Source organism: Lissotriton vulgaris, chromosome 6 (genome assembly GCF_964263255.1).
Source record: "Lissotriton vulgaris chromosome 6, aLisVul1.2, whole genome shotgun sequence".
NCBI lineage: Eukaryota > Metazoa > Chordata > Amphibia > Caudata > Salamandridae > Lissotriton > Lissotriton vulgaris.
In genome coordinates this window covers 793,167,972-793,193,461 of record NC_141694.1, presented here as the reverse complement: position 1 = coordinate 793,193,461, position 25,490 = coordinate 793,167,972, and the positions used below count along the sequence as shown (strand labels likewise).

Here is a 25,490-nt window from a genome sequence, read left to right as displayed (position 1 = left end):
CAAACAATGTGATAAGAAAACGAACCACAATTGTAATAGGAAAACAAATGGTATATCCTGAGCTAGAAAAGTCAATATCATAGTCCAGCAATTGAATCCAATGAATCAAGTTGCTGTCATATCATCTTCATTTATTTTTCAGTTCATTACTTAATCCAGTCTTCACCAAGCAAACCAAACATTAGCCGTTGCCAACACGTGTTTCATCTTGGTATGGTGACCAAAAGACTTCTTGAGGGCTGGAAATGTTACAATGAGAATAATCAAAAATGCAATGAAATAAACAGTGAATGTTTAGCCACATAATTCGATACCTAGGATAGTACATACAAAACAAAGTGGCCTAAGTTAAGGTCAAAACTCATTGGTATATTAATACCGTGCTCTCAACACCCAAATGATAAGATCCGCCAAGGGTCCTTTATATCAGTAAGGTTATGATTATAACAGTATCAAACTTATAGGCCATATATGTGTTTCCATAATACAGTAACATTAAACATCAGAGAGAAAGTCCTTTTCTCCAATTATTAACATCAGAGATAACGAGAAACTTGCATATCATCCCAGGAGATTGACAATATTAAATGAAGTGAACAAATAGTGAAATAGTAAAACCATAGGAACGTGAAAAATGAATAGTGCGATATTCCAAGTGAAACTGACAATAGTAGCCATAGAACCAAAAGCTCCTTCTAAACACCGTAAATGTATACCCAAAACACCAAGAATTGTGTTACCAAATAAATGTAACAGGCAAAGAGTTAGGTGAAACAAACAAGATCAGAAGATTAGATACAGTAGAGGAGAAAGTATACGATCGCTCACCTATGGCTAGAGTCAGAAAAAATCAGTGGAGCAAAGGTGTGCCTAAAATGATCCACAGCATCCACCAATACAATCTAGAACAAAAGGGGGCAATACGTCATCCTATAACATGTTTGTCCGTCGTATGTATACAAAAAACCATGGCACCTAATTTATTATAATGTTACATCCCAAAGAGGATTTATATAGATATATAAAGTGAAGTCAAAACTAAAAATAGAAAGAAAGACATGTCTATCCCTCGTTTGAATACGAGATCTATAATTCCAAGTGAGCTGAGCTAATAAATCCCAAGAGGGATTTGTATCCATATATAAAAGTCAAACATAAAAGTTTGAAGAGGAACACTCACTGGCAATAAGTGTTTCCACGTTCCAGACGGTAATTCAAGGTTCTCCAATATATAGAAAGCAGCCGGTCTCCCCAGTCAAGCGTTTATTGTTATACCACAAGTTGTTTCATATATTAAAACGACCCGTAATGTCGAGTGCAAGCAAGCAGTGTCCTAAAGGTAAAAGAGTAAACACTTAAATATTCTGTCCGTATTAATAACCTCAATGACTCTATTATCAGACGATCTAAAACTCAATATAATTATAAAAAGAACATTCGGCCTCCAAGAGCCGTCTGTATTAGGACTCTAAATAAAACATTCCGCTTCCAAGAGCTGGCAGTATTAGAAAAGACCATTTTACGGCTGAGATTAAGTAGTAAAAATAATCATTAGGATAAAACACCAGAAATGAATTGCGGAAAACAGTAATATCGTGCCTCCTCAAATTAAATTATTCAAGAGGAGTACAATGATTTGTTCGGCAGCGAGCATTCACTGCTGATCTTACCTCCAAGTGCAGAGAAAGACCGCTTGTAGTCCGGTATAATCGGCGTTCAGCAAACGCGCCATGTTAGTTGCCTCCTATTAGTTTGCATGGGTAAAAGAAAGAAAAGAGGGATTAACTGAGTCCAAATAGATCGGTTAGACTATGAATCATCAAAGTAGTCTCCATATTGTAATGTGTTTGTGCTGTTAGAACTTACTGAGTCAGTTAAAATATTAGCTGATAACGTATTTTTGCACCGGACTGATATATGGAGTTGAAAATAAGTTTAGAGCTAAGTCGCTAAATTGCCGATTGTGACAAATATTCATAAGTTAATAATATTCGTAAATAGATAGAACTAGTTATTTAGACATAACGTTTTTATAGTTCTTCCGGCAAGACAGATTCCGGCAAAATAGATGTCCGAATAGGAAATTGAAGCATAGAAGACACTGCTCGATTGACTTCACTTTATATATGTATATAAATCCTCTTTGGGATGTAACATTATAATAAATTAGGTGCCATGGTTTTTTGTATACATACGACAGACAAACATGTTATAGGATGACGTATTGCCCCCTTTTTGTTCTAGATTGTATTGGTGGATGCCGTGGATCATTTTAGGCACACCTTTGCTTCACTGATTTTTTCTGACTCTAGCCATAGGTGAGCGATCGTATACTTTCTCCTCTACTGTATCTAATCTTCTGATCTTGTTTGTTTCACCTAACTCTTTGCCTGTTACATTTATTTGGTTACACAATTCTCGGTGTTTTGGGTATACATTTACGGTGTTTAGAAGGAGCTTTTGGTTCTATGGCTACTATTGTCAGTTTCACTTGGAATATCGCACTATTCATTTTTCACGTTCCTATGGTTTTACTATTTCACTATTTTATCACTTCATTTAATATTGTCAATCTCCTGGGATGATATGCAAGTTTCTCGTTATCTCTGATGTTAATAATTGGAGAAAAGGACTTTCTCTCTGATGTTTAATGTTACTGTATTATGGAAACACATATATGGCCTATAAGTTTGATACTGTTATAATCATAACCTTACTGATATAAAGGACCCTTGTTGGATCTTATCATTTGGGTGTTGAGAGCACGGCATTAATATACCAACGAGTTTTGACATTAACTTAGACCACTTTGTTTTGTATGTACTATCCTAGGTATCGAATTATGTGGCTAAACATTCACTGTTTATTTGATTGGATTTTTGATTATTCTCATTGTAACATTTCCAGCCCTGAAGAAGTCTTTTGGTCACCATACCAAGACGAAACACGTGTTGGCAACCGCTAATGTTTGGTTTGCTTGGTGAAGACTGGATTAAGTAATGAACCGAAAAACTAAATGAAGATGATATGAAAGCAACTTGATTCATTGGATTCAATTGATGGACTATGATATTGACTTTTCTAGCTCAGGATATACCGTTTGTTATCCTAACACTCAACTTTCCTTCTACCTTTCGAGATTTTAAGGACTGAACTCCATGGACTGTCTGATTTGTTGATGTTTCCTATGAGAAAGTTGATGACAACATTTCATTGATCTACTTAGTAGCATATAGGTAATTATGACAGGGGGTCGTTGCAATGTTTCCCCAGCTTTGAGCAGGACTTTATTTCTGCTGGAGGATTCTGTAATGCTGAAAATGAAGTAAGTGCCAAGATGGGTTTCTCCAAATATGGCACGTTTGGTGTTTCTGGGTTCTTGGTGAAAGAAAGCAAAAGACACACAATTGATGGACAGAATGCAGAACAAAGCAAAACGTTCACCCCAGTCAAGAGACCTGGGTTAAATCCATTGTTCTTTTGCTCACCATGCCACCCCCGTTTATACCAGGCCATCTGCAAATCAGTCTTGACCCTGTGCCTCATGGGAACAGTCCAGCCCAAACTGCCTAGCCAGGTTCTCCCTGGACCGGAAACAACCATCTTAGGGCAGGTTTCGGGGTTTCACCCATGATCAGCTAGGATAACTTGATTCCATTGGCACAGTGAGTTCAGGATCCACATTCCCATAGGGAGCAGGGTCAAGACTGAATTGCATATGGCTGGGTTCATACTGGAATGGTATGAGGAGCAAAAAAACGATGGATTTAGGCCCATCTCTCTGTACTGGGGTGAATGTATGACATTGTTCTGCATTCTATTCATCAATTGTTCATTTTGCATTTGTTACCCCTAGTGGGATGGGTATGCCCAGACGTGGGTCCTATGCTCTCCTTGCCATTGGAGTCAAGCTAGCCTGGCAGATGAAGGGTGAAACCCGAAACCGGCCCTAGGATGCATGTTTCCGGTCCAGGGAGGACCTGGCCTTGCAGTTCGGGCTGGACTGTTCTCATTGGGAGTAGGGTCAAGTCTGATTTCCATATGGCTGGGTTCAAACTGGAATGGCATGGGGAGCAAAAAAACAATGGCTTTAGGTCCAGATCTCTGTACTGGGGTGAATGTATTACATTGTTCTGCATTCTGTCCATCAATTGTTCTTTTTGCATTTGTCACCCTTTGTGGGACGGGTATGCCCAGACGTGGATCCCGTGCTCTCCATGCCACTGAAGTCAAGCTAGCCTGGCTGATGAGTGGTGAAACCCCGAAGCCGATCCTAGGATGCATGTTTCCATTCCAGGGAGTACCATGCCTAGCAGTTCTGGCTGGCCTGCTCCCATAGGGAGCAGGGTCAAGACTGATTTGCATATGGCTGGGTTTAAACTGGAATGGCATGGGGAGCAAAAAACTATGGATTTAGGCCCAGATCTCTGTTCTGGGGTTAATGTATGACATAGTTCTGAATTCTATCCATCAATTGTTCTTTTTGCATCTGGGTTCTTGGAGGCACCAATGTTGGAGGGTTTCATGATTCATTGTTTCATGAGTACATGTATTTTTGACACTGGTTTTGTGGTATTATGTGATATGAAAATGAGCATTTTTATCTTTCGATGGACTTTCTGTGATGAAAAGGGTCAATAAAATTTTGAATAACAGGTCTGATGAGTGAATATATAGAATCAACATGGGTAACCGTAAGTAGTGGGGATGTTTTTCACTGAGGGGTTCTGAGGGACAACAAGAGATAAACTATGATGTCACTCCAAACTTTGAGAGAGCTGCTTGTCATCATGGTTTTTGCAGAGACCTTCAATGGTAAGGGAAGGGAGAAAGCCGGCACAGTGCCATTTGCATTCTACCACCACCCACAGGGTGTGTCAAGACTTGGGAGAGGAGGAAGAAGGCAGGGGATACGGTGAAACACAATTACACCATCGTGCTTGGGTATCTGAAAACTCAGGAGAGGCAGCTGAACAAAAGAGAAGGGTAACCATTTTGTTTGACCACTGTTGTGATGTTGCTGCAGCAAATAACTGGATTTTTATCTAGTTATTCATAATAAAGGATCCCTATAGAAGTACTATGTAACAACAACACTATTTATATATACACTGCTTTACTGCCCTATTATTTCTAATACACTCTGAATAATAAGTGTTACCTGTAACAAATTTCATGGCACTCAATATATTTGAAGGAACTACACAGCTGTTAGTTACCATTATATTTCCATGCTTTTTCATCCATGGCGACAGTAACCAGAGTCTACTTGGTTAATGCACCTGTTACAGCAATCCGTGTGTAAACTGTATGCAATTTGATATTGTTTCGGGAAAACTGCTGGCGAGTTAGGTGTGTCAGCTGTAGGTCAACATAAACCTCTGGCTGACACACCAGCTACAGAGCTAACTCACACTTTAATCCCTTTAGAATCAATAAATTGAGTACATTTTAGGGTAATATTAAATGCTTATTAATAAATCAACAAGAGGCAATTAAACTTGCGGTTTGTGCTGTTTAAAATGGTAATAATAAGAACACTCATCTATTTAAGTTGTTCTCAGCCTCACTGAGAAGGCAAACTGTCCGCGTTTGTTGAAACGTCAGGCACCCTGCATCCAGCTCAGTCCGGTTTCAGGGCCTTGTACAGTACAGAGACTGCTCTGGTCGAGATGACGGAGGCAATTAGGGAATGCCGTGATTCTGGCGGCAGAGCGGCCCTGGTTTTACTGAACCTCTCTGCTGCATTTGAAACAGTACCTCAACGCCAGCTACTTGCCTGTCTGTCCAACATGGGATTCTCAGGCCAGGAGTGGGACTGGATTGAATCCTTTTTGGCTAACAGAACACAGCAAGCGGGCCTGCCGCCTTTTTCATCCACTCCGAGAAGTATTACTAAGGGTGTTCCACAGGGCTCAACATTGAGCCTTTTACTCTTCAATGTTTATGTGACACCACTCATTTATTTTGCGGAAGGGCTGGGCGCTAAAAACATAGCCTACGCGGATGATACCCAGTTGCTCTTTACATGGAAAAAAGATGAGATATCTCTGGACTCCGCTACAAACTGCCTGGGGGAGGTTTTTAAATGGTTAGCACGGGCCCAACTTAAATGTAACGAGGATAAGACTGAGGTTCTCCTCTATTGGTCCTTCCTGCAGAATTTTGGGGATGACCTGTGGCCCAAGGGCTACCCCATGACAAAAACCATGGGTAGGCCAGCAAAAAATCTGGGGGTATGGTTCGGCGAGGAACTCAGATTCCTAACACAGATTAATAAACTGGCGGGAGTTTGCTTTAGCACACTGAAACTCTTTAAGAAATTTCTGCTGTTATTGCCTAAAGCGGCTAAAGAAGTGGTGACTCGCACTTTCATTCTTTCGCGGCTAGACTATGTGAATTCTCTCTGTATTGGCCTTCCCCGTTATCAGCTGACAAAGCAACAGATCATTCAGAATGCGGCAGCTAGAATGCTACTGGGTATTCCGGATCGTTCCAGCATTAAGCATTCTCTTTGTGATTTCCACTGGCTTCGGTTCACCAGTGCATTCTGTTTAAGGCATTGACCATTGCCCACGGTGCCCTCTATAAATCAGGACCTCTATACCTCAGTAGGCGCTTCAAGTTGTATGTGCCATCAGGACATCTCAGGTCCCGGGGACTATATCTTGCTGTTATCCCTCGTCACCGCCTCGCCAGAATGGGAGGTAGCTCCCTCTCTGTAAGGGTAGCCATGCCTTTTGAGCTCAGGAACAACCACGATCTTAGGCTGTTCAAAAAGCAGTTGAAAACCTTGCTTTTTGTTAAGTCTTTCAGCCGCGTCTCTCACTTCTGCTCCCCTCTGTACAGGTTTTCATGCCGGGACACTTCAGAGTAGCCGCGCGCAATACAAATGCTGGTTAACATAACATAACATAACTTACTGCTTTGAATGGTGCAACAACTGTCATGTACAATAACTGTTATTCCCTCAAGCATATTCGTTGATACCAAGACTTTGGCCAAACATGGTAAAATAATGTGTTGGGTTGAGTTTGTATTTTTTCTTTTCGGGACTTTAAGGCTTTTCCTTGCTGTCAAGATCCAGAAAAAAAGTATGGCGGACCATCCACTCTAAATAGGATACATGGTCTTAGGTACTTGGGCGGATGGCCCAAACACCATTGAGCAATTGAACTAAGGTTTCTGCCAGAGGGGGCACTGCCAGCGGAAACATGATGGTCTGCCTGACTCTAAAGAGAGCAGGTTGACCATCAGTTTGGCAGGTAGGAAACCCTTTCGACAAACTCTGAAGAAATCCCTATATCATTTGTTAATCAATATCTTAGGGTCCAGTAGTACTATTAGGACTTCAAGAATACACAGTGTATATCAAATCCACACCCCTATTTGCCTGTAGTCTGTAATCGGGTAGAAAAAAAGCCAGGAGAAATTTGATTTCTAGAATGAATTATTTTTTAGAAGAAGGAGCAGCATTTCAAGTGCGTGCTCCTCAGGTGGCACATGTAAGAAAGCAATCTGGGAGTTCTGGCAGCTTCCACAGCATCAGCCCACAACACACATTGATAAAAAAGCCAATTGTTCTTGTCAAAATAAGACCGAGATATTGTCTATGAAAATGCTTTTTGATAGAGCACACAAAGGCACATAAAAGAGCAGGAAGGAAAGAGCAAGGAAATACATGCAACATGTGTTTCATCATGAGTAATGGCAGGAGTCTCTGGTTGTGTCCCTGATGAATGCCTGAGAGTAGTGATGCCATTGCTGAAAATGAGGTTAGTGTAAATGTAAATGTAAATGTACAAGAATTTATATAGCGCAAATCACCGAGCGGTTTCTAAGCGCTTGCTTAGGGAACCCGTCCTGGTATTCCCCTGTGAGATAACCCAGGCAGGGTATCCGCAAGGTGAAAGCCAGGCATCCTGCCACGAGGGGCCGTTGTGGAGATTAAGCTAGCTATTGCCCAGAGTCGCAGAGTGTGAACCCGTGAATCAAGTAGGCACTGGAGCGAGAATTGTCGAGTCCATGGACATTTTAGGACTACCCCGCTGAGCCGGGAATTGAACCCTGGTCCCAGGCTGACCTCTGCTTCCAGGTCTGCCTCCTCTAACCAGTGAGCCACACTTCTCCAGTGTGAAGTCATGGGACAGGGACAATGTACCCAGGGTTGAGTGTCTGGTATCCATCACTTGGAGCCTCCTATAATCGTCGTTAGGACCCAACCTCCACCCATTGGATTAAGAATAGAGCAATTCCAGTGGAAGAACGGCTGCTTCGCGCTCCACCCCCAGCTCACTGCTTTTCCCTCATCTCAGTCCATGCCAGGCTTCAGTCTGCCAGGATGGTAACCCAGAGTACCAGGAAAGATAAGACAGGGAGAGTTCAGGGAGATAATCACCATGGTAGGTGTCCTCAGTGGAAGGATGGGGTCCACAGACATGGAAACATGGTATCAAGTAGAAAGGGCTTACCAAGTTCCTTGCCTTTTCACTCCACATTTGGTATGGGTATTGCATGAGCCATCAGATGGTAGTCACTGGTGGTGGGGGTGTAGGGGCACCAGCAGTTAATTATGTGGAGTAAGGAAGCACATGAAATTGAAAAGAAGGTAACAAGGGAGGGAGAAAGGAGAGACAGGTAAAGACATTGAAGGTACTGTTTTGAAAAGATGGGCAACTGGAGAAGGAGGAAGAGAGAAAGTGGAAAGGAAGGAGATAGGGACCATAGAAGGGTGGCTCTGTGTTAGGTGAAGGACAAGTGCATGTAAGGTGAAATGGGAATTTGATTTGAGGTGGAGAAACAGATGAGGTGAGAGGACAAAAGTCATATGTCTGTGATCTTGCCTCATTACCAGTAGATCCCTGACTTCAAAGTGTCTCCTTGTTCCATGCTTACTTTACTCTAAGAAAATGTCTATTATTCTGATAATGTGTACTGACAGTCTACCAGTATCAGTGAATGTTGGGTATTTCATAACAGTACTTTGCTTTGTTCAAAAAATGTTATGACACAATGATTAAAAAACAATGCTTTGAATTTAAATGTACATTGTTTTAATGCTATTTAGCTCATTGCTTCAAGCAATGTAGCTCAAGAACCCCAATTGGGCCAAATGTAGGTTCTTTGGTAGCTGCTGAAGACATTTTGAAATAAATTAATGCAATATCATAACCATGATTTAATGTTCATTTGCCAATAATATATGCTTCCAGATTCATCATGAAAACTTAGCAAAAGACATTTAAAAAAAAATATTTAGGGCAGTAAAGATGAAACAGTGCATGCAATGTGAAGTTTCTCGTTATTCCACTCCATATTGATGTAATTTGTTTTCCATTAGGAGTGCCAGAGGAACACGACTGGGAAGCGTTGTGAGCGATGCCTCGATGGTCACATAGCGGAGGTCGTTAGAGGGGGAGTACCCAGGACATGCGCGCCATGCCCCTGCCCCTTGCCAGTCGGATCTAACAAGTATGGCAATTAAATTTAGAAAACAATTCCTCATTTGTACGAAATTGTGTTTCTAATTTTGAAAATGCATGCATGTAAGGAACGGGAGAGAGAATTCGGAGAAACATTTATTGTCAAAGGAGATGTATTTACTAAGGTCCGATTTCTGAGTGGACCAGACGGGAGTACGATTTTTACGCTTCCAATACATTCTGACATCACAAATTGTGGTATTTAAAGAGTTTAGTAAAATCAACGATTTTTCCCATTGCGCACACTGCATTGCATTTGGCAATGCAGTGCGCGCAACAGAATTTGTTTTATTTATTTTTATGTTTACTTACCTGTATTTGTCCGTATTCCATAGTTTACTACCCCCACCATGCCCCTCCCCTCCCCACGTCACCGCCCGGCAACACACCCACTACTGACCGCTACTGGTTGTACTACAAAAACCTACTCCTTGTACATCAGGAATTGATTCAATGATAACAATGGCACAATGTAAGCTAAGATTGGTGTTTTAGATCCTGATTCCGAGTTTGTCAGAATAGGAGATGGTATTTATCACACTTAATAAACAACGAGATCTTGAGGTATGTTCTTTCTCGAGTTCAATCAAACGTGACTGTTCTGAATTTTTTGGGGAATAACATGAATTTTGGTGCTTAACACACCAAAAAACTGCATGGTACGGGAAATACTGTATCCATTTCCTCTATTAATTTCCAGCAGGTTTGAGCTGCCGAAATGTAAATAAAGTTGAGGTATTCCAGAATTACAACCTCTGTGCAAACAGGTTTGCACTGAAGTTGTAAAACACCGACCTACTCGTAATCAGGGCCTTAGTCTTTTTAATGATGTGGCCAGTGGCATCTATGTAGAGTGGTGGGCAAATAAATACATGCACACATTGTCAGTGGCATAGCAAGGGGGGGCGGCTCTTCCATGCATCTGCCTCGGGGAGGCAATCACAGGAATTTTGCCAGCACCCCCACCCCTTGCTCCTACGCCTGCCACCGGCGGAAAACTCTGGGACCGCCACGGGCGGCAAAGTGGCTAGCTACACCACTCCACATGGTAAATCCAAGGTGCCTAAATTAGAAATAAAATTTTTTAAATTCATTTACCTTGCTCTTGCTAGCTGCACAACATGACTTGCTTGCTCTGGTGTTCTTTTCTCTCCTCTTCAGGCTCCAGTGTGGTCGCCAGCCAATGCCCTTACCTTAACCAATCCTAGCTATGCTGTTAATCAGCATAAGAGAAGCACCAGGATTGGAGGGAGTGGCCTTCCTCGGCGCTCTCAAAGGTGCTGGAGGCCTGTACTTAATACAGCTGGTTTTGAGAGGTTTAAAGTGGGCATGTCTAGCTGACCGTCACATGTTACCTTGCCAAAGTGGCCTGCACACTTTAAATTTCAGTGAGCAGGCCATTCCCTGCTGCTGCCACTCATCAGCAATGGCCACACCCGCCCCAACACTCAGTTCGTATTGGTGAAAAATATAATGGTATTAAATTAACTTAATTACGTTTTATTTCTCATCTCTGGGGCTTTTCTGGGGGCATTTTATTAGTGGCACAACCCTCCTCTGCTCTAATGGAGGAGGCGCTCTTGCATGTGGCTTGCAAAAAGATAGGATGGGTCACCTTACCAGTGACATTTTAGGTGCTGTGGGGGATGTATGATGTTAGCACGCACACTTTTACCACGCATACCATTACCACACATTTTTCACAACGCGATACCTTTACAACGCATAGTGCTTTGGGTGCTGGATAGTGAATAGTTTAATTTACTATTCCAACACCAGTCCCCGTGGACACTAGGGAAGGTTATTGGATAGTAAATTAACCTATTCACTATCCATTCCCTATGTCAGATCGCCCCAAAGCGCTATGCATTGTAATGGCATGTGTTGTAAAAGATGCGTGGTAATGGTAGTGCGTAGTAAAAAATGCGTGCTAAAGGTTGTATACTACTGTGGGTGTTTATAGACTATTGGAAACAAGATTATAATTGGTTGACTCCTTAAATGTCATTCAAGGGGCAAATAAAGACTGTCTGGCACCCACCTTTACTCCAATTAAGGGCTGTCAATAATTGTATACAGCTCAATATACTCACCCATACAACATATTTATTTAAATATTCGAATACAGTAGATTCAGCTACGCAATCAGGTATATCGTGTTTGAACAACCAATACCGGCTTTAAAAATACTCTACCTTGCTCAATGATTTGGTTCATTTCCAGTTTATCTACACAATATGAATAGTTCATTTTTTAACTATTTTTGATATGCATATTTACTTACTTTGCATATGCCACAAACGTGGCAGTGAATACTCCGTAAGCATCTGATAACATTCTGAATTTAAATATCATTTTAGCTTTGCTGTCTCATGTAATCGAAAAAGCGGTACTGTACGCTGCATTTGCAAAGGAAATTACGCTGGACCCAACTGCGAAAGGTAAGTGGATTCAATTTAGTAAAAGCATCAATTGAGTGAAATGGATTATTTTATGTCACTAACAGTTAGCCAATTCAATACTACCAAAGATATTCGGTATGAAGTGAATTCACTTAATTACATTATTTCGTAAAATTTAGAACATCTTTGAAAAGGGATACTCTCCAATAAGATTCAGCAGAAAAACCCAAAGATAAGGTGTTCTCTCTATAATAACGTTTCTGTCTTCCATAACGTATGAGATCAATTTACTGATTTGTACATTAATTGTTGTTTTTACCTTTTTTTTCAATTTCATCTACACGTCTTGCATTTTGGTTAGAAACAACAAACTAAACAAAATGGATATATAATGAGGAACCTGAAGGGGCTGCTATGCTCTCTATACATGAAATAATACAGTATAGTCAATGCAATCTTGTGACGATTTCACAGATCAAGTTGAGCAAGCAGTCCTGGTTCTGTAGGATAGCTTTCAAACAAATGTGAGAAACATGCAAAAGTAAGAGGGATTTGTGGTAATGTTTTCATTGAGAGCAGCATTATAGAATAGCAGAGTTTCAAAAACGATAAAAATAAAGGGACTGTTTGGGAAATTTTGGAGAAATGATCCAAAATTTAAGGACCTGATTTAGAGTTTGTACAGTATAGAATTAATCCCCCGTAAGAGATTAAGCAACCTTCATTTATCCAGGTGTCGAAACGTCGTCTTTGTAATTGTCACATGCCAGTTTGAGCAACAGCGATTTTTCACTGTGATAGTGTACTTTCAATCATTGCTATGCATTCTTCATCCTTTTAATTGTGAGGTTTAAGGATAAGCTGTTCTTCAATGCAAATAATTGTGTGATGAGTATAATGTCACTATCTTTCCTTTACACTTTTTCAACCCTCACTTGATGCACAATATCTCTTACCCCTAGTTTTCTTTCCCCCCATGTGGGGCACTTGTTTTTGGCATATTCTTTGATTTATTTACTGACTCATAAGCATTTGCTATGTTCAATTTGATTAAATAACATTGGACTTAACATTTACAACGTATTAGTGTACTTATGCTTACTGTGTTCCCGACTGTGTTTTTTGCTAAGAATTGTTCTACTGGGACAAATTCTATTCTGTACTGTCTCATACCCAGGTCATAGTGGCTTGTTTGGGTTTACCCTTTCCTTGTAACTACCCCTGATTTAGAGTTTGGCAGAAATGTTACTCCATCACAAAGCTGACAGATACCCTGTCTGACTTTGGGTATAATGCACTTCTAGTAAGGCTGACAAGTTATCTGTCACATTTGTGATGGAATAACCCATCTAGCAAACCCTTAATCTATCTGTGTAATACATCACACATTTTCTAAAATTCCAGATGACTCTCAAATTATAAACTTCACACTATCAGAAATGACAAATGCAAACACAATACTCAAATAAATCACAACGTAATCTATAACAATACAAACATCCCAAAATGTATTGCTTGAGATGCCAACCGAATCTAAAAATCTTGTGAAATGGCAATCCCAAAACACTCCATATTAGTTACCGCAGGGAAATGTAGATATAGATACAAAAGCAATTACCTACATGGTGCATTTCCATGTCCCTTCTTCTTGAAGTATAACGTTTTTTACTACCATGTTCTATAGCAATGTGCCATTTTGAAGACACTTACTGTACTCTGCCTATCTTTTTTAATGCATTACTTAGGAAAGGTGCCACATTGTCCCTAACATACATTTTATCGTTCCTGGTCAATGTTAAACTCCTCTGCAGACCTCTGTTTCTTCCAACTTAAGCAATGCTGCTGTGGAGCACCAGCTCATTGATTGTGGTAATCAGATCATGCAATTCCAGACATTTCGTACCTATGCAAGCAACTACTTTGCCTGGAAAAAATGTTCCAATTCATAACATGCTCACAGAAGTAGTAGCGGCCCCTGTCCAATTGCTATTTTATTTCTACACTGTACGAATTATTAAATGTGGCACATGTACACCTTGCTATGGATTTTCCTGCATTTAAAAATATATAGCAAAGAACAATGTAGGACCATGATGCAGTGGCCAATCATTCCGACCGCTGTCATTGTAGCGTTTGCTGTGTTTCTATTATGTGACAACGTTTTTTCCCCCCACATTTCTTCTTGTACTCAGGAATATGGTGGCTATAACAGTGAATGTTTCTAGGCCAGTAATGTGCATGATATCTGTGGGAGGCTCCTACATTACCACCAGACTGTTGTCGGCCTAGATATTGCTAGAAAGAGTGATGATCTGCTAATTTATATGAAATCTGTTTGGAGTAACTGATGATGTGTGCGGAATGTGCGTGTGTGAGTATGTGCGCCCATGTGTGTGTGTGTGAGAGAGAGAGAGAGCGAGAGAAAGAGAGAGAGAGAGAGAAAGAGAGACAATAGGGGTACCTGCAGCGATCAAACATTTGCCAGAGTAGTAATTCTGTCCTTATTTTCTCAAACACTTGTAAATGTCCACCAGTTTTGGATACAGGGCATCTGGGTCATCCCGTTTTGCAAATCAGCAGTGGGTTGGGCTATGTTAAAGAATAATTTGTTGAGACTAATTCAACTGTTTTGACTTCTCTTGTGAGTGAGTCTCTCCAGTGGTGCCCAGCATCTAGAAAATATGCCCATTAGTGATTTCACTCAAAGCCCATTGTCCCTCAAGGGGTGGAGGAAATGAAATGTGTGCAGCTGATAGGTTACAGCATTGTCTGTCCTCTAATGAACTAGGTTGAAATATATATATTTGAAAAATAAAAAAATTGTTTTGTGAATTAATCTCTGGGGTGAACTTCTTCTAGTCACTGGTGAGTTTCCTGGTTTTCTGACCATTTCATTATAATAAGGCGGAGGGCTACATTAGATTTCTGATAGTATCTTCAAAAGCCCCCTGTCAGGAATACCAAAGTTTAAATAATCCCCCATCAACTCTACAGTAAGAGATTCTTGTTCCCTCTTTTTTTGCAAGGGCAGTGCCACAGTAAAATAAAGGGACGACACCTGGAGTAAAGTTGGCGCACACAAAACAATAAACTACAATAAAAAACACTTATTGTATGAAATATCACATATATGTATGTATGAAATAATGCCATTTGCATTATAGTAGGTGAAGATGTTAGGCTGAATGTCATGACTAACAAGATGAGAAGCCCTTAACTCAACAGAGTAGGGTCGGAGTGTGACAGGGCTGGTGTGGAGATGTAGTGCAGGACCTGGAGTTGGCTAAACTATGAATTATGCTGAATGGAAGTAGAGTATAGTCTTAGGAAATAGATTTGGTAAGTGAACACATGTGGATTATGTTAAACTAAAGGACATTTGAAGGGCATTTTACTAGAGTGGCAGTGGTAGAGATGATGATACAAATCTGTGATACAACATTTATAGGGAGGAAAACATTGCAAAGCAAAGGGCACAATGGTGTCTGTTTCAATAGTGGAGTTAGGAAAGAATAACTCTGAGGATCAGCTCAATCCTAAGAAGAGGAGGATCACACACAGTAACGTTTAGTCGGTGCACATTGAATTTGGTGGTTGTTTACATTTGTAACATATAGATTGTACAGCTAATGTGTAAGGGCAGGGGTGTACCCATGTATTGTAGCTACTTGTATGAAAGTGAATTGGGCAAGTCTCAGAGATATTCTGATTAAAGGGAAATGTAATTATCTAAACAGTTATTGGAAATCCTTTGATAATTCTGCTGGATTTCGGTACCTTTATTTAAATGCATCACATGGGTGGTGCACTATCTATTCAAAGATGAATTCAATAATTCAATTAACTTTTTTTTTTAAATAGTAGGATTGTTCTTACATGTTCACAGAAAGAAGAAAATATTATTTAAATTCAAATGAAGAATGAAATGTATTACATGTGCTGTTTTCTAATAAATGTAAGAGCCATTTGGGTTTATAGTTGAACTAAAAGTCTAGTAATATTTAAAACAAAATGCTATTAACAATTTAGGAAACAAACTCAGTAGCACAAACTATGCATCTTAGAATATATTTAAATATTATTGAAGTGATGAATAATTTATATCTCATATTTTCAACCATAGATTCATGGGTGATATTTAACTATTTATGGTTCAGTTTTTTTCTCATAACTTCAGTTTTTTTCTTTTTTTTTTAATTCTTTTTATTGATTTTGCACAAATTGCAAACTTGGTTACAGTGCAGTATAGGATATGACCCATTAAAGGTAAATACAAGTCAAATAGCAGACATCTGTATACAAGGTTAACATTAGGTACAAGGCATCTGTATTACAGGGAGCAGAAAGCATACATATTAAGGTTACAAAAACCTGCTATGTCCCAGCTGTCCCAGCTGTCCCATGTGTACCCTCTTCCTTCTCGTCCAATTCAGGAGTGTGACGTGCCAGTTCTGAAGTGCCACCAGTGTCCCGAGATTCTCACAGATAGGAATGGAATGGTTGCCATATGTCAAGGGGCCTAGCAGTGGTTGTAAATGTGCATAAGTGTCACTGTTAGTTTTGCAATATGTCATACTGTGCAGCCAGGAGTGTACTGTAGGCATGCATTTACTACCCCAAGTAATAGCCACTTCGTGTCTGGCGATAAGCAGAGCAATGGCAACAAACCGTCATTTAGGTTTGGGGAGATCATGTGTGTGCCCAAGCAACGCCATGAATGGGGTGGGTGTAATCACCATTTCTATCATTCGGGAAATTTCCCCAAATATTGTTGTCCAGTAGCCCATTATTTTAGCACATGTCCATGCAATGTGTACAAAGTCCGCATCTGGGGAGTGGCATTTCGGCAGGAATGTGATTGAGATGGGTCCATCGATGTAGTGCGCTAGGTGTCTTATAAGCCCTCCAAAGAAATTTAAAGTGCAGCAGCTCGTGGCGGTGGCCTGGAGAGATTCAGCGTATTTATGTGCAGCAACTACCCCATTGTACATCCGTAATAGGATGTCGGAGGTCCTGCTCCCATGCAGCGTGAACCCCAGCATCCCGGGACGGCAACAGGTCCACAGTAGGCCTGTACATTCTGGCCATAAGGTGCGTCCTATTCCCTGCTTTGATAATGCCTGTCAGGATTGGGAATTCAGGGGGTTCTAATGGATAGCTGAAAACATGAGCTCTCAGAGCTCTCTGAAGTCCCTGTAGGACAAAGTGGTCCATGAATGTAGCCTCACAAATCTTCAGTTAGAGATTTATGGAGGCACTAATGCAGTGAAGGTCATCATGACTGAAATTAAGATGATCTTGGTAATTTAAAAAAGCATAAAGAACGTAATCATATATTCGGCTGAAACCACTTTTTCGAAGATGGAGGGTTATTCTGTAGCACACAACTCAGGATGAGGTGAAGAATGTGTAAGCACAATTAGCAACCAGAGTGGAACATTGGGAGCTGGCAAGCAATTCAGCTGTCTCCATTTGCTGGCTAAATGTACAGTTATAAACCTGAAAAGGAAGCATTGAGTGGCTGGTCAGCCTCTAACATTTCTCTAGTTTACTCTAGCCAAATTGTGAGTTCTGAAGAAGCATAAGCAGTTGATCACCTGAATGTTTGGTTGAAAATAAATGGTTCTGTCCTCCTACAGCGCTCCTTCAGACTCTTCTGTTGCAGCTGCTGGTTTGCACATGCCTGTCTGGACTCCTCCCTTGCTTTTAGCATGAGTGAAATCATACAAAAACATAAACAAACTTGCTCTAGATTTCTCATTGTTTTCATCTTGCTTACAAAAGTACAGGGACAGAAATCACCAGCTGTTAGTGCTGCAGGTACAGACAATATCACTTAATTAGATGCCTTGTTCTGAGAGGATCTAGAAACAATTTAATATTTCATTCTTGCAATATCCTTTATTCTTTTACTGGATAATAGCATCTCATGTTTGAGGCGTTGTCTATCTTTCAAGCATTCCTTATTTGCTGATTTGCTATCTGTGTAAAGATTATTTATTTTTAACATAAGAGTTCATCCCCTTATTGGGCATTTCAAAAGGGATCTTTTATGGGTTTTGGTTTGGGAAAATTATGACTAGGTGATCCTTTAGGAGATTATTGCCAAATTCATGCTAAGGTCACACACTTACAATTCACAATGTACCATAATTCTTCCTCAGAAGAGAGAGGGGGAACCCTGTGTCTACATCTTCCAGCATCTGGGTCCTTAAATATAAGTACACAGGTTGCTTGTGTTGTGTTCCAATTGGTTTTAGAAGATATCCTGTTTCTGTGAAGTTTCTTTTTACATTCATGCTAATAAGGTATTTTAGTTATTATTCCATGAGTCTAAATTTAAGAAAGTTTCTATTGGTGAATAATACTTTATAGAATTTTCAGTATCTATTGTGTGCTGCCCTGCACATGCCTGCTTACAATAGCAGAGTCATCTGTCCCAGATATGACACCATCATGCTTACCCGGGGGGCCGGCACTGAAGTAAGAAAATGGCCGGCAAGTAATTCCCTTTGTTTCTCATGTGGCTGGTAGGAGTAGTCAGCAGTGGCGAAGATAAAATTACTGCACCACTAAATGAAGCCTTATAAGGGGCACACTGACATAGTGAGCACGGATTAAGGGAGCAACTTCAGGTCCTTCATACATGCCACCAACGAAGTAAAGAGCTAAACTAGCCACAAGAAAAAAGAGTGGATGCCTCTTTAGTAGCCAGGAGGTGAGGTGAGGCAATTCAGCACCAAAATACGAGACCAACACAGTAAAAACATAATACTGAAACAAACATGTATACTGACCCTCCCACAAAAATATTTAGGGGAGTATTCACAAATGTACTGTTTCATGTACTCTCAGATGGTTTTGTGAAATGGCTGCAAACATATCTAGAATGGGGGAGAAAATGAATATTTGGGGAATGGCCAAATGGATTTAACACAAATAGAAAGGACTGTGCCCTCCTTGCATTTTTAACCGCTTGACCGCAGAGCGAATTCCGCTGCGGTGCTGGCGGAATAATGAGTGGGCAAGGTTCGGACAGCCGGGGCCCGTCCTCCGCACACGCCCACCGTGACGCCAGACTTCCGGGACGCATGGAAGGGGTTAATAATCGGAATCTGGACATTTCAGTAATACACTCTCATAATAAAAATCTGCAGTTTTACATCAAACACATTTCAGCCACTTCTCTTGTTCTTTTGCGTGCATGCAAACTTGAAAGCTAAGCATGAAAAGTTGCATTTCAAAGAACACTCCAAATAAAGCAATGCAGCTGAAGGAATAAGGCTTGGGAAATGTGTGTGTACTGTTGTTTAGTGATCCAGGCAATAGATACAAATTATATTTAAAAATCATGCGCTCTGTGGGCGGTGGAAGAGTCAAACTAGGCTCAACCTATTTTGAGGCATATATTTGGCATACTGTTCTTCAAAACTGCCAGGCTCATAAACACTAGCAAATGGAGACAATTAAAAGGCTAGTGAGCTTGGCAGTGTCTATGGAAATGTCATGTTAAATGTAGCTTTGTATGCTGAACAGCTGTCACTTTTCCTATACAAAGTAGAATTGCGTTTGATCCTTTGTATGGACATGTTAACAAAGGTCTGTTTAGTGGTGTCTCCTTTTAAGAAAAGCAACTGTGAGCGAGTCTCAGAAACACCAACATAAAATAATGAGTGGTTGTATTAAAAATGAAGGTCCCAATTCATAAATCTGTTTTTTAACATATGTTTAACTAAAATATGCAAAAACTGGAGTATTAGGGCTCGAATACCAAAGTTTTGTTTGTCTATGGGTAGTTGTGTTGTACGATTTACATGTGTTTTATTCAAGATTTTGCAAATCACAAGGTTTGCAACTGCAAATGGGCTTTGCATCTCAGACTATTAGTTCTGAATGTTTGAGTATTAGTATTCCCCGAATGCCTCACTTGGGATGTAATTCCAGTTCTAGAGGGCACAAGTGGAGTGTGATGTCCAATTATGCTAGGCTCAACAGGGGGTGCTTCGAACCCAGTTTTGAGTACTATGGTCAATTCTCAACACCTCATTAGGGATCTGATGTATCAAACGATTTTATGGTCGCAAATGTGAAATTTGAGACTTGGTGTTCGCAAAATGGCTTTTGTAAATGTGCCAACCCCATTCTGTGATTTGGTAACATGTTACTGAATCACACTTAATGTTTTAGAATGAATAAAGAATCCGTATTTGGAAGGGGTGTGTAAAGGGTGCCCCTTTCAAATACAGATTCTATAGCATATATTATTAATGTTTTGAAGCAAAAATCTGGTAGCAAAACATGAACTTTTTGTTACCAAATCAAAAGCGGTGGTAACCATTTACAAATGGGAAGATGTCCACCATGGGGCACCTTCACCTTTGTGACTGTCAACCAATTTTTTTTTAGAAGCAGGCAGTGGTCTTTTTTAAATGCAGCCCGTTTTCCTTTTAGGAAATTAAAAGACATGGGAAATAAGCCATGCCCCTGATGTTAGACGCATGACAGAGTCAATGTCTGCATAAGAAGTAGAAGAATTATGTAAGGAATTCCTGCATAATTGAAAATATTCAAACCTTAAGACAGAACAATGTTTATTTTTTTGTCATCGTTTTTTTTTTTTAATTCTTTTTATTGAGTCAAGGCATCAAACAATAAAGACACAATACAGAAGAATCATGTTAGAATCTGCAGTACATCTTTAGAGGAGGGGGGGAGCAGAACCAAAGTACATACTTATCAAAAACTTCACTGGGATGGGGGAATATCAAAAACAGAATCTTTAGGTGGTACACAAATATCTCCTCTATACTTATTCCACTGATCCCAAATTGAGGCCCATTTTTGGGGACATCCTCTCGCCATGTACACAGTTTTTTCTCGAAACATACTCCAGTCTAAGTCATTTTTCCAGTTTTCAAGGGTGGGAGGCAACTCGGCACCCCACTGTTGGGCAATATTTCTCTTCGCTATCATATAGCCCAGTGTGGTCCACTGTGTCTGTGCAGAGTTAAGATCAGTAGGTTCCCATATATTAAGAAGGCATCTTCGCGCCTCCGGTAGTAAGGAGACACCCGTGACCTCTCGAATAGTGTTATGAATCTTACCGCAATACTCGGCTATATATCGGTACTCCCAGATAATATGGGAGAATGTACCAACTAGACCACACTTACGCCTACATAGTCCAACTTCCAATAACCCCATCTGTACAAGGCGAGGGCCGGTGACATAGACCCTGTGTAGTATTTTTAACTGTACCAGCCGCAATCTTGCAGGAATAGCGACCACTTTCGGGGAGGACACAGTTGAATGACAGTCTTCATCATCCAATTCTATTCCGTCTCGTGTCCACTTATCCCTCAGTTCCCTAAGTAGATCCGCCCTATTATTGATTAGTTTCATATAGATCAGGGAGATCGTTTTTTCGGGGAGATGACCATCTAAGATTCTATCCTCAAGGGGTGATGCCTCCGGTATATCCACCTCCACAGGCAGGGCCGCCTGTAACAAATGTCGGATTTGCACATAGCGGAAATATTCAGAACATGAAAGCTCAAATTCATCCTGCATTTCTTAAAATGATTTAATCCTAAGCCCCTTTCCCCACATGTCCTTAATAGTTGAAATCCCTATCAGCTCCCATTTATCAAATCCCTTTGTGTTCCAAAGCTTACCCAATCATTCCTAATCAAAAAGTGGGGTAGCTAGTGTCAGCTTGTCCTTCCACTCCAAAGAACTTGTGGCATCGTGCCAGATTTTCCCTGCATATTTAGTTGGTCCTGTCAGACCAAGCTCCACGGGCTTAGAATACAGTGCCCTGCTATAACTACCCCCCGGGAGGAGCCACTTGTCCATAGCGTATCCGGGATCGGCTACGGGCCCATATGTTCCATGGTTAATTGCAGCCAACTGGGAGGCCCAATAATAACGCTTGATATCTGGGAGGGCAATACCTCAATCATACCATGGGAGCGTCAGCTTGCTAGAGCAATACGGGGCCTCCCCTCCCATAACAGCCTACGTTGTAGCCCCTCTATCTCGCAGAAATAACCAGCGGGCACTACATCTAAAGTATTCTGAAGGGCATAAAGGAAGCAAGGAAGAGACATCATCTTGAAGAGGGCTGCTCGGACCAACAAAGAGATCGGAAGCCTTTGCCAATGAGCGGAGTCACTCCTAAGCCTCCGCAACGGGGGAAGAAGATTTTCAACATATCTAGCTGTCGGGTCCAAAGAAACAAAAATACCCAGGTATTTGAATCCACTCGTATTGATCTGGATGGGACAGTTTCTAGGAGGAACCGGAGCCTCCCCCCTGAGGATATATAACAGAGACTTTCCCCAATTAATGGAGAGTCCGGAGTTTTTACCGAAGGAGGCTAGAACATCGCACACCACCATGAGGGACTTCCGAGGGGAGGCCAGGTAGAGCAGAATATCATCCCCATATAAGGAGATCCGATCTTCCTATTCAGGGGACCATCGTATTCCCCGAAATGATGGTTTTCAGCGGATCCAAGCCGCCAGGTGTTCTAAGGCCAATGAAAAAAGGAGAGGGGAGAGGGGGCTGCCCTAACAAGTGCCCCGACCTAAATGAAAGGGTGCAGAGACTCGGCCATTAACCACTATCTGGGCGAGCGGCTCAGCGTATAATAAACGCACCTAGCCAATAAAATTGGGTCTGAATCCAAATTTAGTCAGGACGGCCCGCAAATAGGACCATTCTACGGTATCAAAGGCCATGGTTGCATCAAGGGAAGCGATCACGGCTGGTTCCTGCAGAGTATGAGCTCTGGCTATCATGCCATGAAACCTGCGTAGGTTCAAGGCCTGTCAGCAAAAGGATCACGTTCAGATTGCTCACCCACGCACACAAAGCACTCCACAACATAGGCCCGGAATACCTCAACAGCCGACTCACGTTCTACACCCCCACCCGCCAGCTCCGCTCCACCAACCTCGCCCTCGCTATCATCCCATGGATCCGCAGAGCCAGCACCGGAGGAAGATCATTCTCCTACCCGGCAGCAAAGACCTGGAACTCCCTCCCCACCCACCTACGACTGACCCAGGACCACTTCAGATTCAGGAAGCACCTCCCTCAGCGCCTTGAAACCCTAAAGGGTGAGTAGCGCGCTCTTTACATTTTTTGATTGATTGATTGTCACGACCACGTATTCTCAGGATCAGGCGCTGCTATATGGGGTCCACCTCCAGACTGCCCTATGCTCAGAATTCAAATTACACTGAGCATAAAGTAATCAGGTGAGGGAAAATAAGAAACCAGGAAGGGGCTGGAACAGGACGGTAGGCTGTAATGAGAAACAACAAAAGAAAACACAAGCATTAATAACATATCAATGCTAACTACTCTCAAGTATTCTCGCTAGGACACCACCTACCACGGGTACTAGCTACAATTTCCTCTTCTCCCTCTTGGTAGGTAGTGCATAAACCTTAATCCACTGTGACACACTCATCTGAAATGCAAGGAAGAAGGTCAGCATTCAAAAATGTATCCAATCGTCCCAAACACTTCTCCAATGTTCACTACTTTCACACACACCTTCCAGCCTTCCTGGGTAGTACCAACAGAAATTACCCAAAAGTGTATTTCCTTCAATCCAAAATAAGAATAAATTGTGCACCAAAAAACAATCCGATTCTCCTCTGATTAGTTCCAAAAATGATCTCAAGCAAAAAACACAGTCTTGATACCACAAGGTTCCAATATCATAAATCCAATTGTTTATAATCCAAATGGTTTAGCAAGTCCAAAGCACTAGAATGCGTCTTTAATTATGCTTGCAAGCTCCCCAGTTCGTATTTCACTCTGAACTCACGGAATCCGGTAACAGCAGATGTCGTCCAAACTTTTCCGCTTCAAAGGACTCCGCTAACACCAGCCGGTGCTAGAACAGCGCTCAACAGCCGTTGAACGCTACAGAGGGAAGCCGCCGCTTCCCACACCTTCATTCTCTCAGCCGAGAAAACACTGGCGAGCTCGAAGAGCTGCTTGACTTCACAGCCGCTTCACTCCTAGCCAGCACGCCGGAAATGCAACTTCAAAACACTACAATCCTGCAGAGGCACACGACAGCCGCCGTACGCCCTCCTTTCCTCGGTTGAGAACTCCGCCATGGCAGAAACGCCACCAACGCGGGATACACACCAGTTCCAACTCCAATTACTGGTCAAAATCACGTACACGGCCCACCAGCAATCAGGTACCTTTATGGAAGCTGACGCCTCCCCTTTGCTAAGCTTTCTGGGATATGTAGTTCTCTCAAATTGCGCAACCCTACTAAAAAGTCAACCTTCCGGAATCTCAACCATGACATTGATTGATTGGAATAAAACCTGACTGGTCCGGGTGGATCAGACCACTAAACACTTTTACCAGTCTATTAGATCGAATCTTGGCCAATATTTTGGGCTCTGCATTTAATAAAGAAATAGGTCTATAAGATGCACATTTAGTCTTTGGCTTACCTTCTTTATGGATTACCACCACCGACGCCACTCTCTGGTCCCTAGGCAGGATTCCTCCCATCCCGGGCCTCAACAAACATACCCTTAAGGTAATGAGCTATCCTATCTGGTCTGAGCTTATACAGCTCGATTGGAAGCCTGTTAGGTACCAGCGCCTTGCCCGAATTCAACGAGCGAATGGCTTGAGCTTTTTCAGCAACTGTCAGGGAACTATCGATAAAATCACTATCCTCCTTGGACAAAGTAAGGAGCCCTATATAATGAAGCAGTAAATGGGAGTCCTCCTCCGGTCGATCCGAGTCAAGGCATAGACAGTTTGAACATACGCCGCAAAGCTATCGACAATACTCTGGGGGTCAGTAAGCAACTCCCCTTCATCTGTATCAAGTTCTGGGACGACACGCCCGGACCTATCTCTTTTGTCCAACCAAGCGATTAGTTTCCCCGCCTTATCTCCAAGATCGTAAAGTCTTCCTTTCTGTTCCCTGTCGAGAGTTCAGGCCCTATCAGTGACCAAAGATTTATAATCATGTTGTTTTAGGCTCAAAATATGTAAGTCAGCTCGTGTCACCCCTCGCTCCAATTCCTCCTCCAGCCTACCAATCTCAGTCTCCGCCTCAACAATCTCTTTATTCCTTTCCTTCTCGGCTCCAGCTATTAATGATAAAGCTTGAGCCCTGATGACCGTTTTAAATGCCTCCCAAAGAGACACCAAAGAGGACACCGACCCTTCATTATTTATAAAATAATCGTCTAGAGCCTTTACGAGGTCCTTACGGATTTTGGGGTTTCGCATATACCATGGGTTAATAGGGGCAACCCTACCTGCTGATTCCGAAGCGATACAAAACCAGAGCCAAAGCGGGGAGTGGTCAGAGATGCCCCTAGCAAGATGAACCGCTTCAGTGATATAAGATGCTTGAGCCACTGGGACCAGACAATAGTCCAACCAGGAGAGGCTACCATGCACACCCAAGTGGAATGTATATTGCTTCTTGTCTGGGTGGAACAGTCTCCAACTGTCCACCAAACCCATTGCGTCTAAAAAATCGGGCAACCACCTCTGGGCGCACCCTGTATATCGTGGGGGGTGTCTATCCAAGACTCCAGAAACT

General features: G+C 41.7%; 1 protein-coding gene across 1 annotated transcript in view; it reads left to right on the top strand.

The window, feature by feature from the left end:
• Nucleotides 1-25,490, top strand: part of LAMA4 (laminin subunit alpha 4) — a 583,946-nt gene that overhangs the window by 109,890 nt on the left and 448,566 nt on the right. Inside the window, exons 3-4 of the mRNA XM_086926829.1 lie at nucleotides 9,341-9,471; nucleotides 11,843-11,923. Of these exons, the coding sequence (XP_086782955.1) occupies nucleotides 9,341-9,471; nucleotides 11,843-11,923 (212 nt within the window). The remainder of the gene's footprint in view (nucleotides 1-9,340; nucleotides 9,472-11,842; nucleotides 11,924-25,490) is intronic.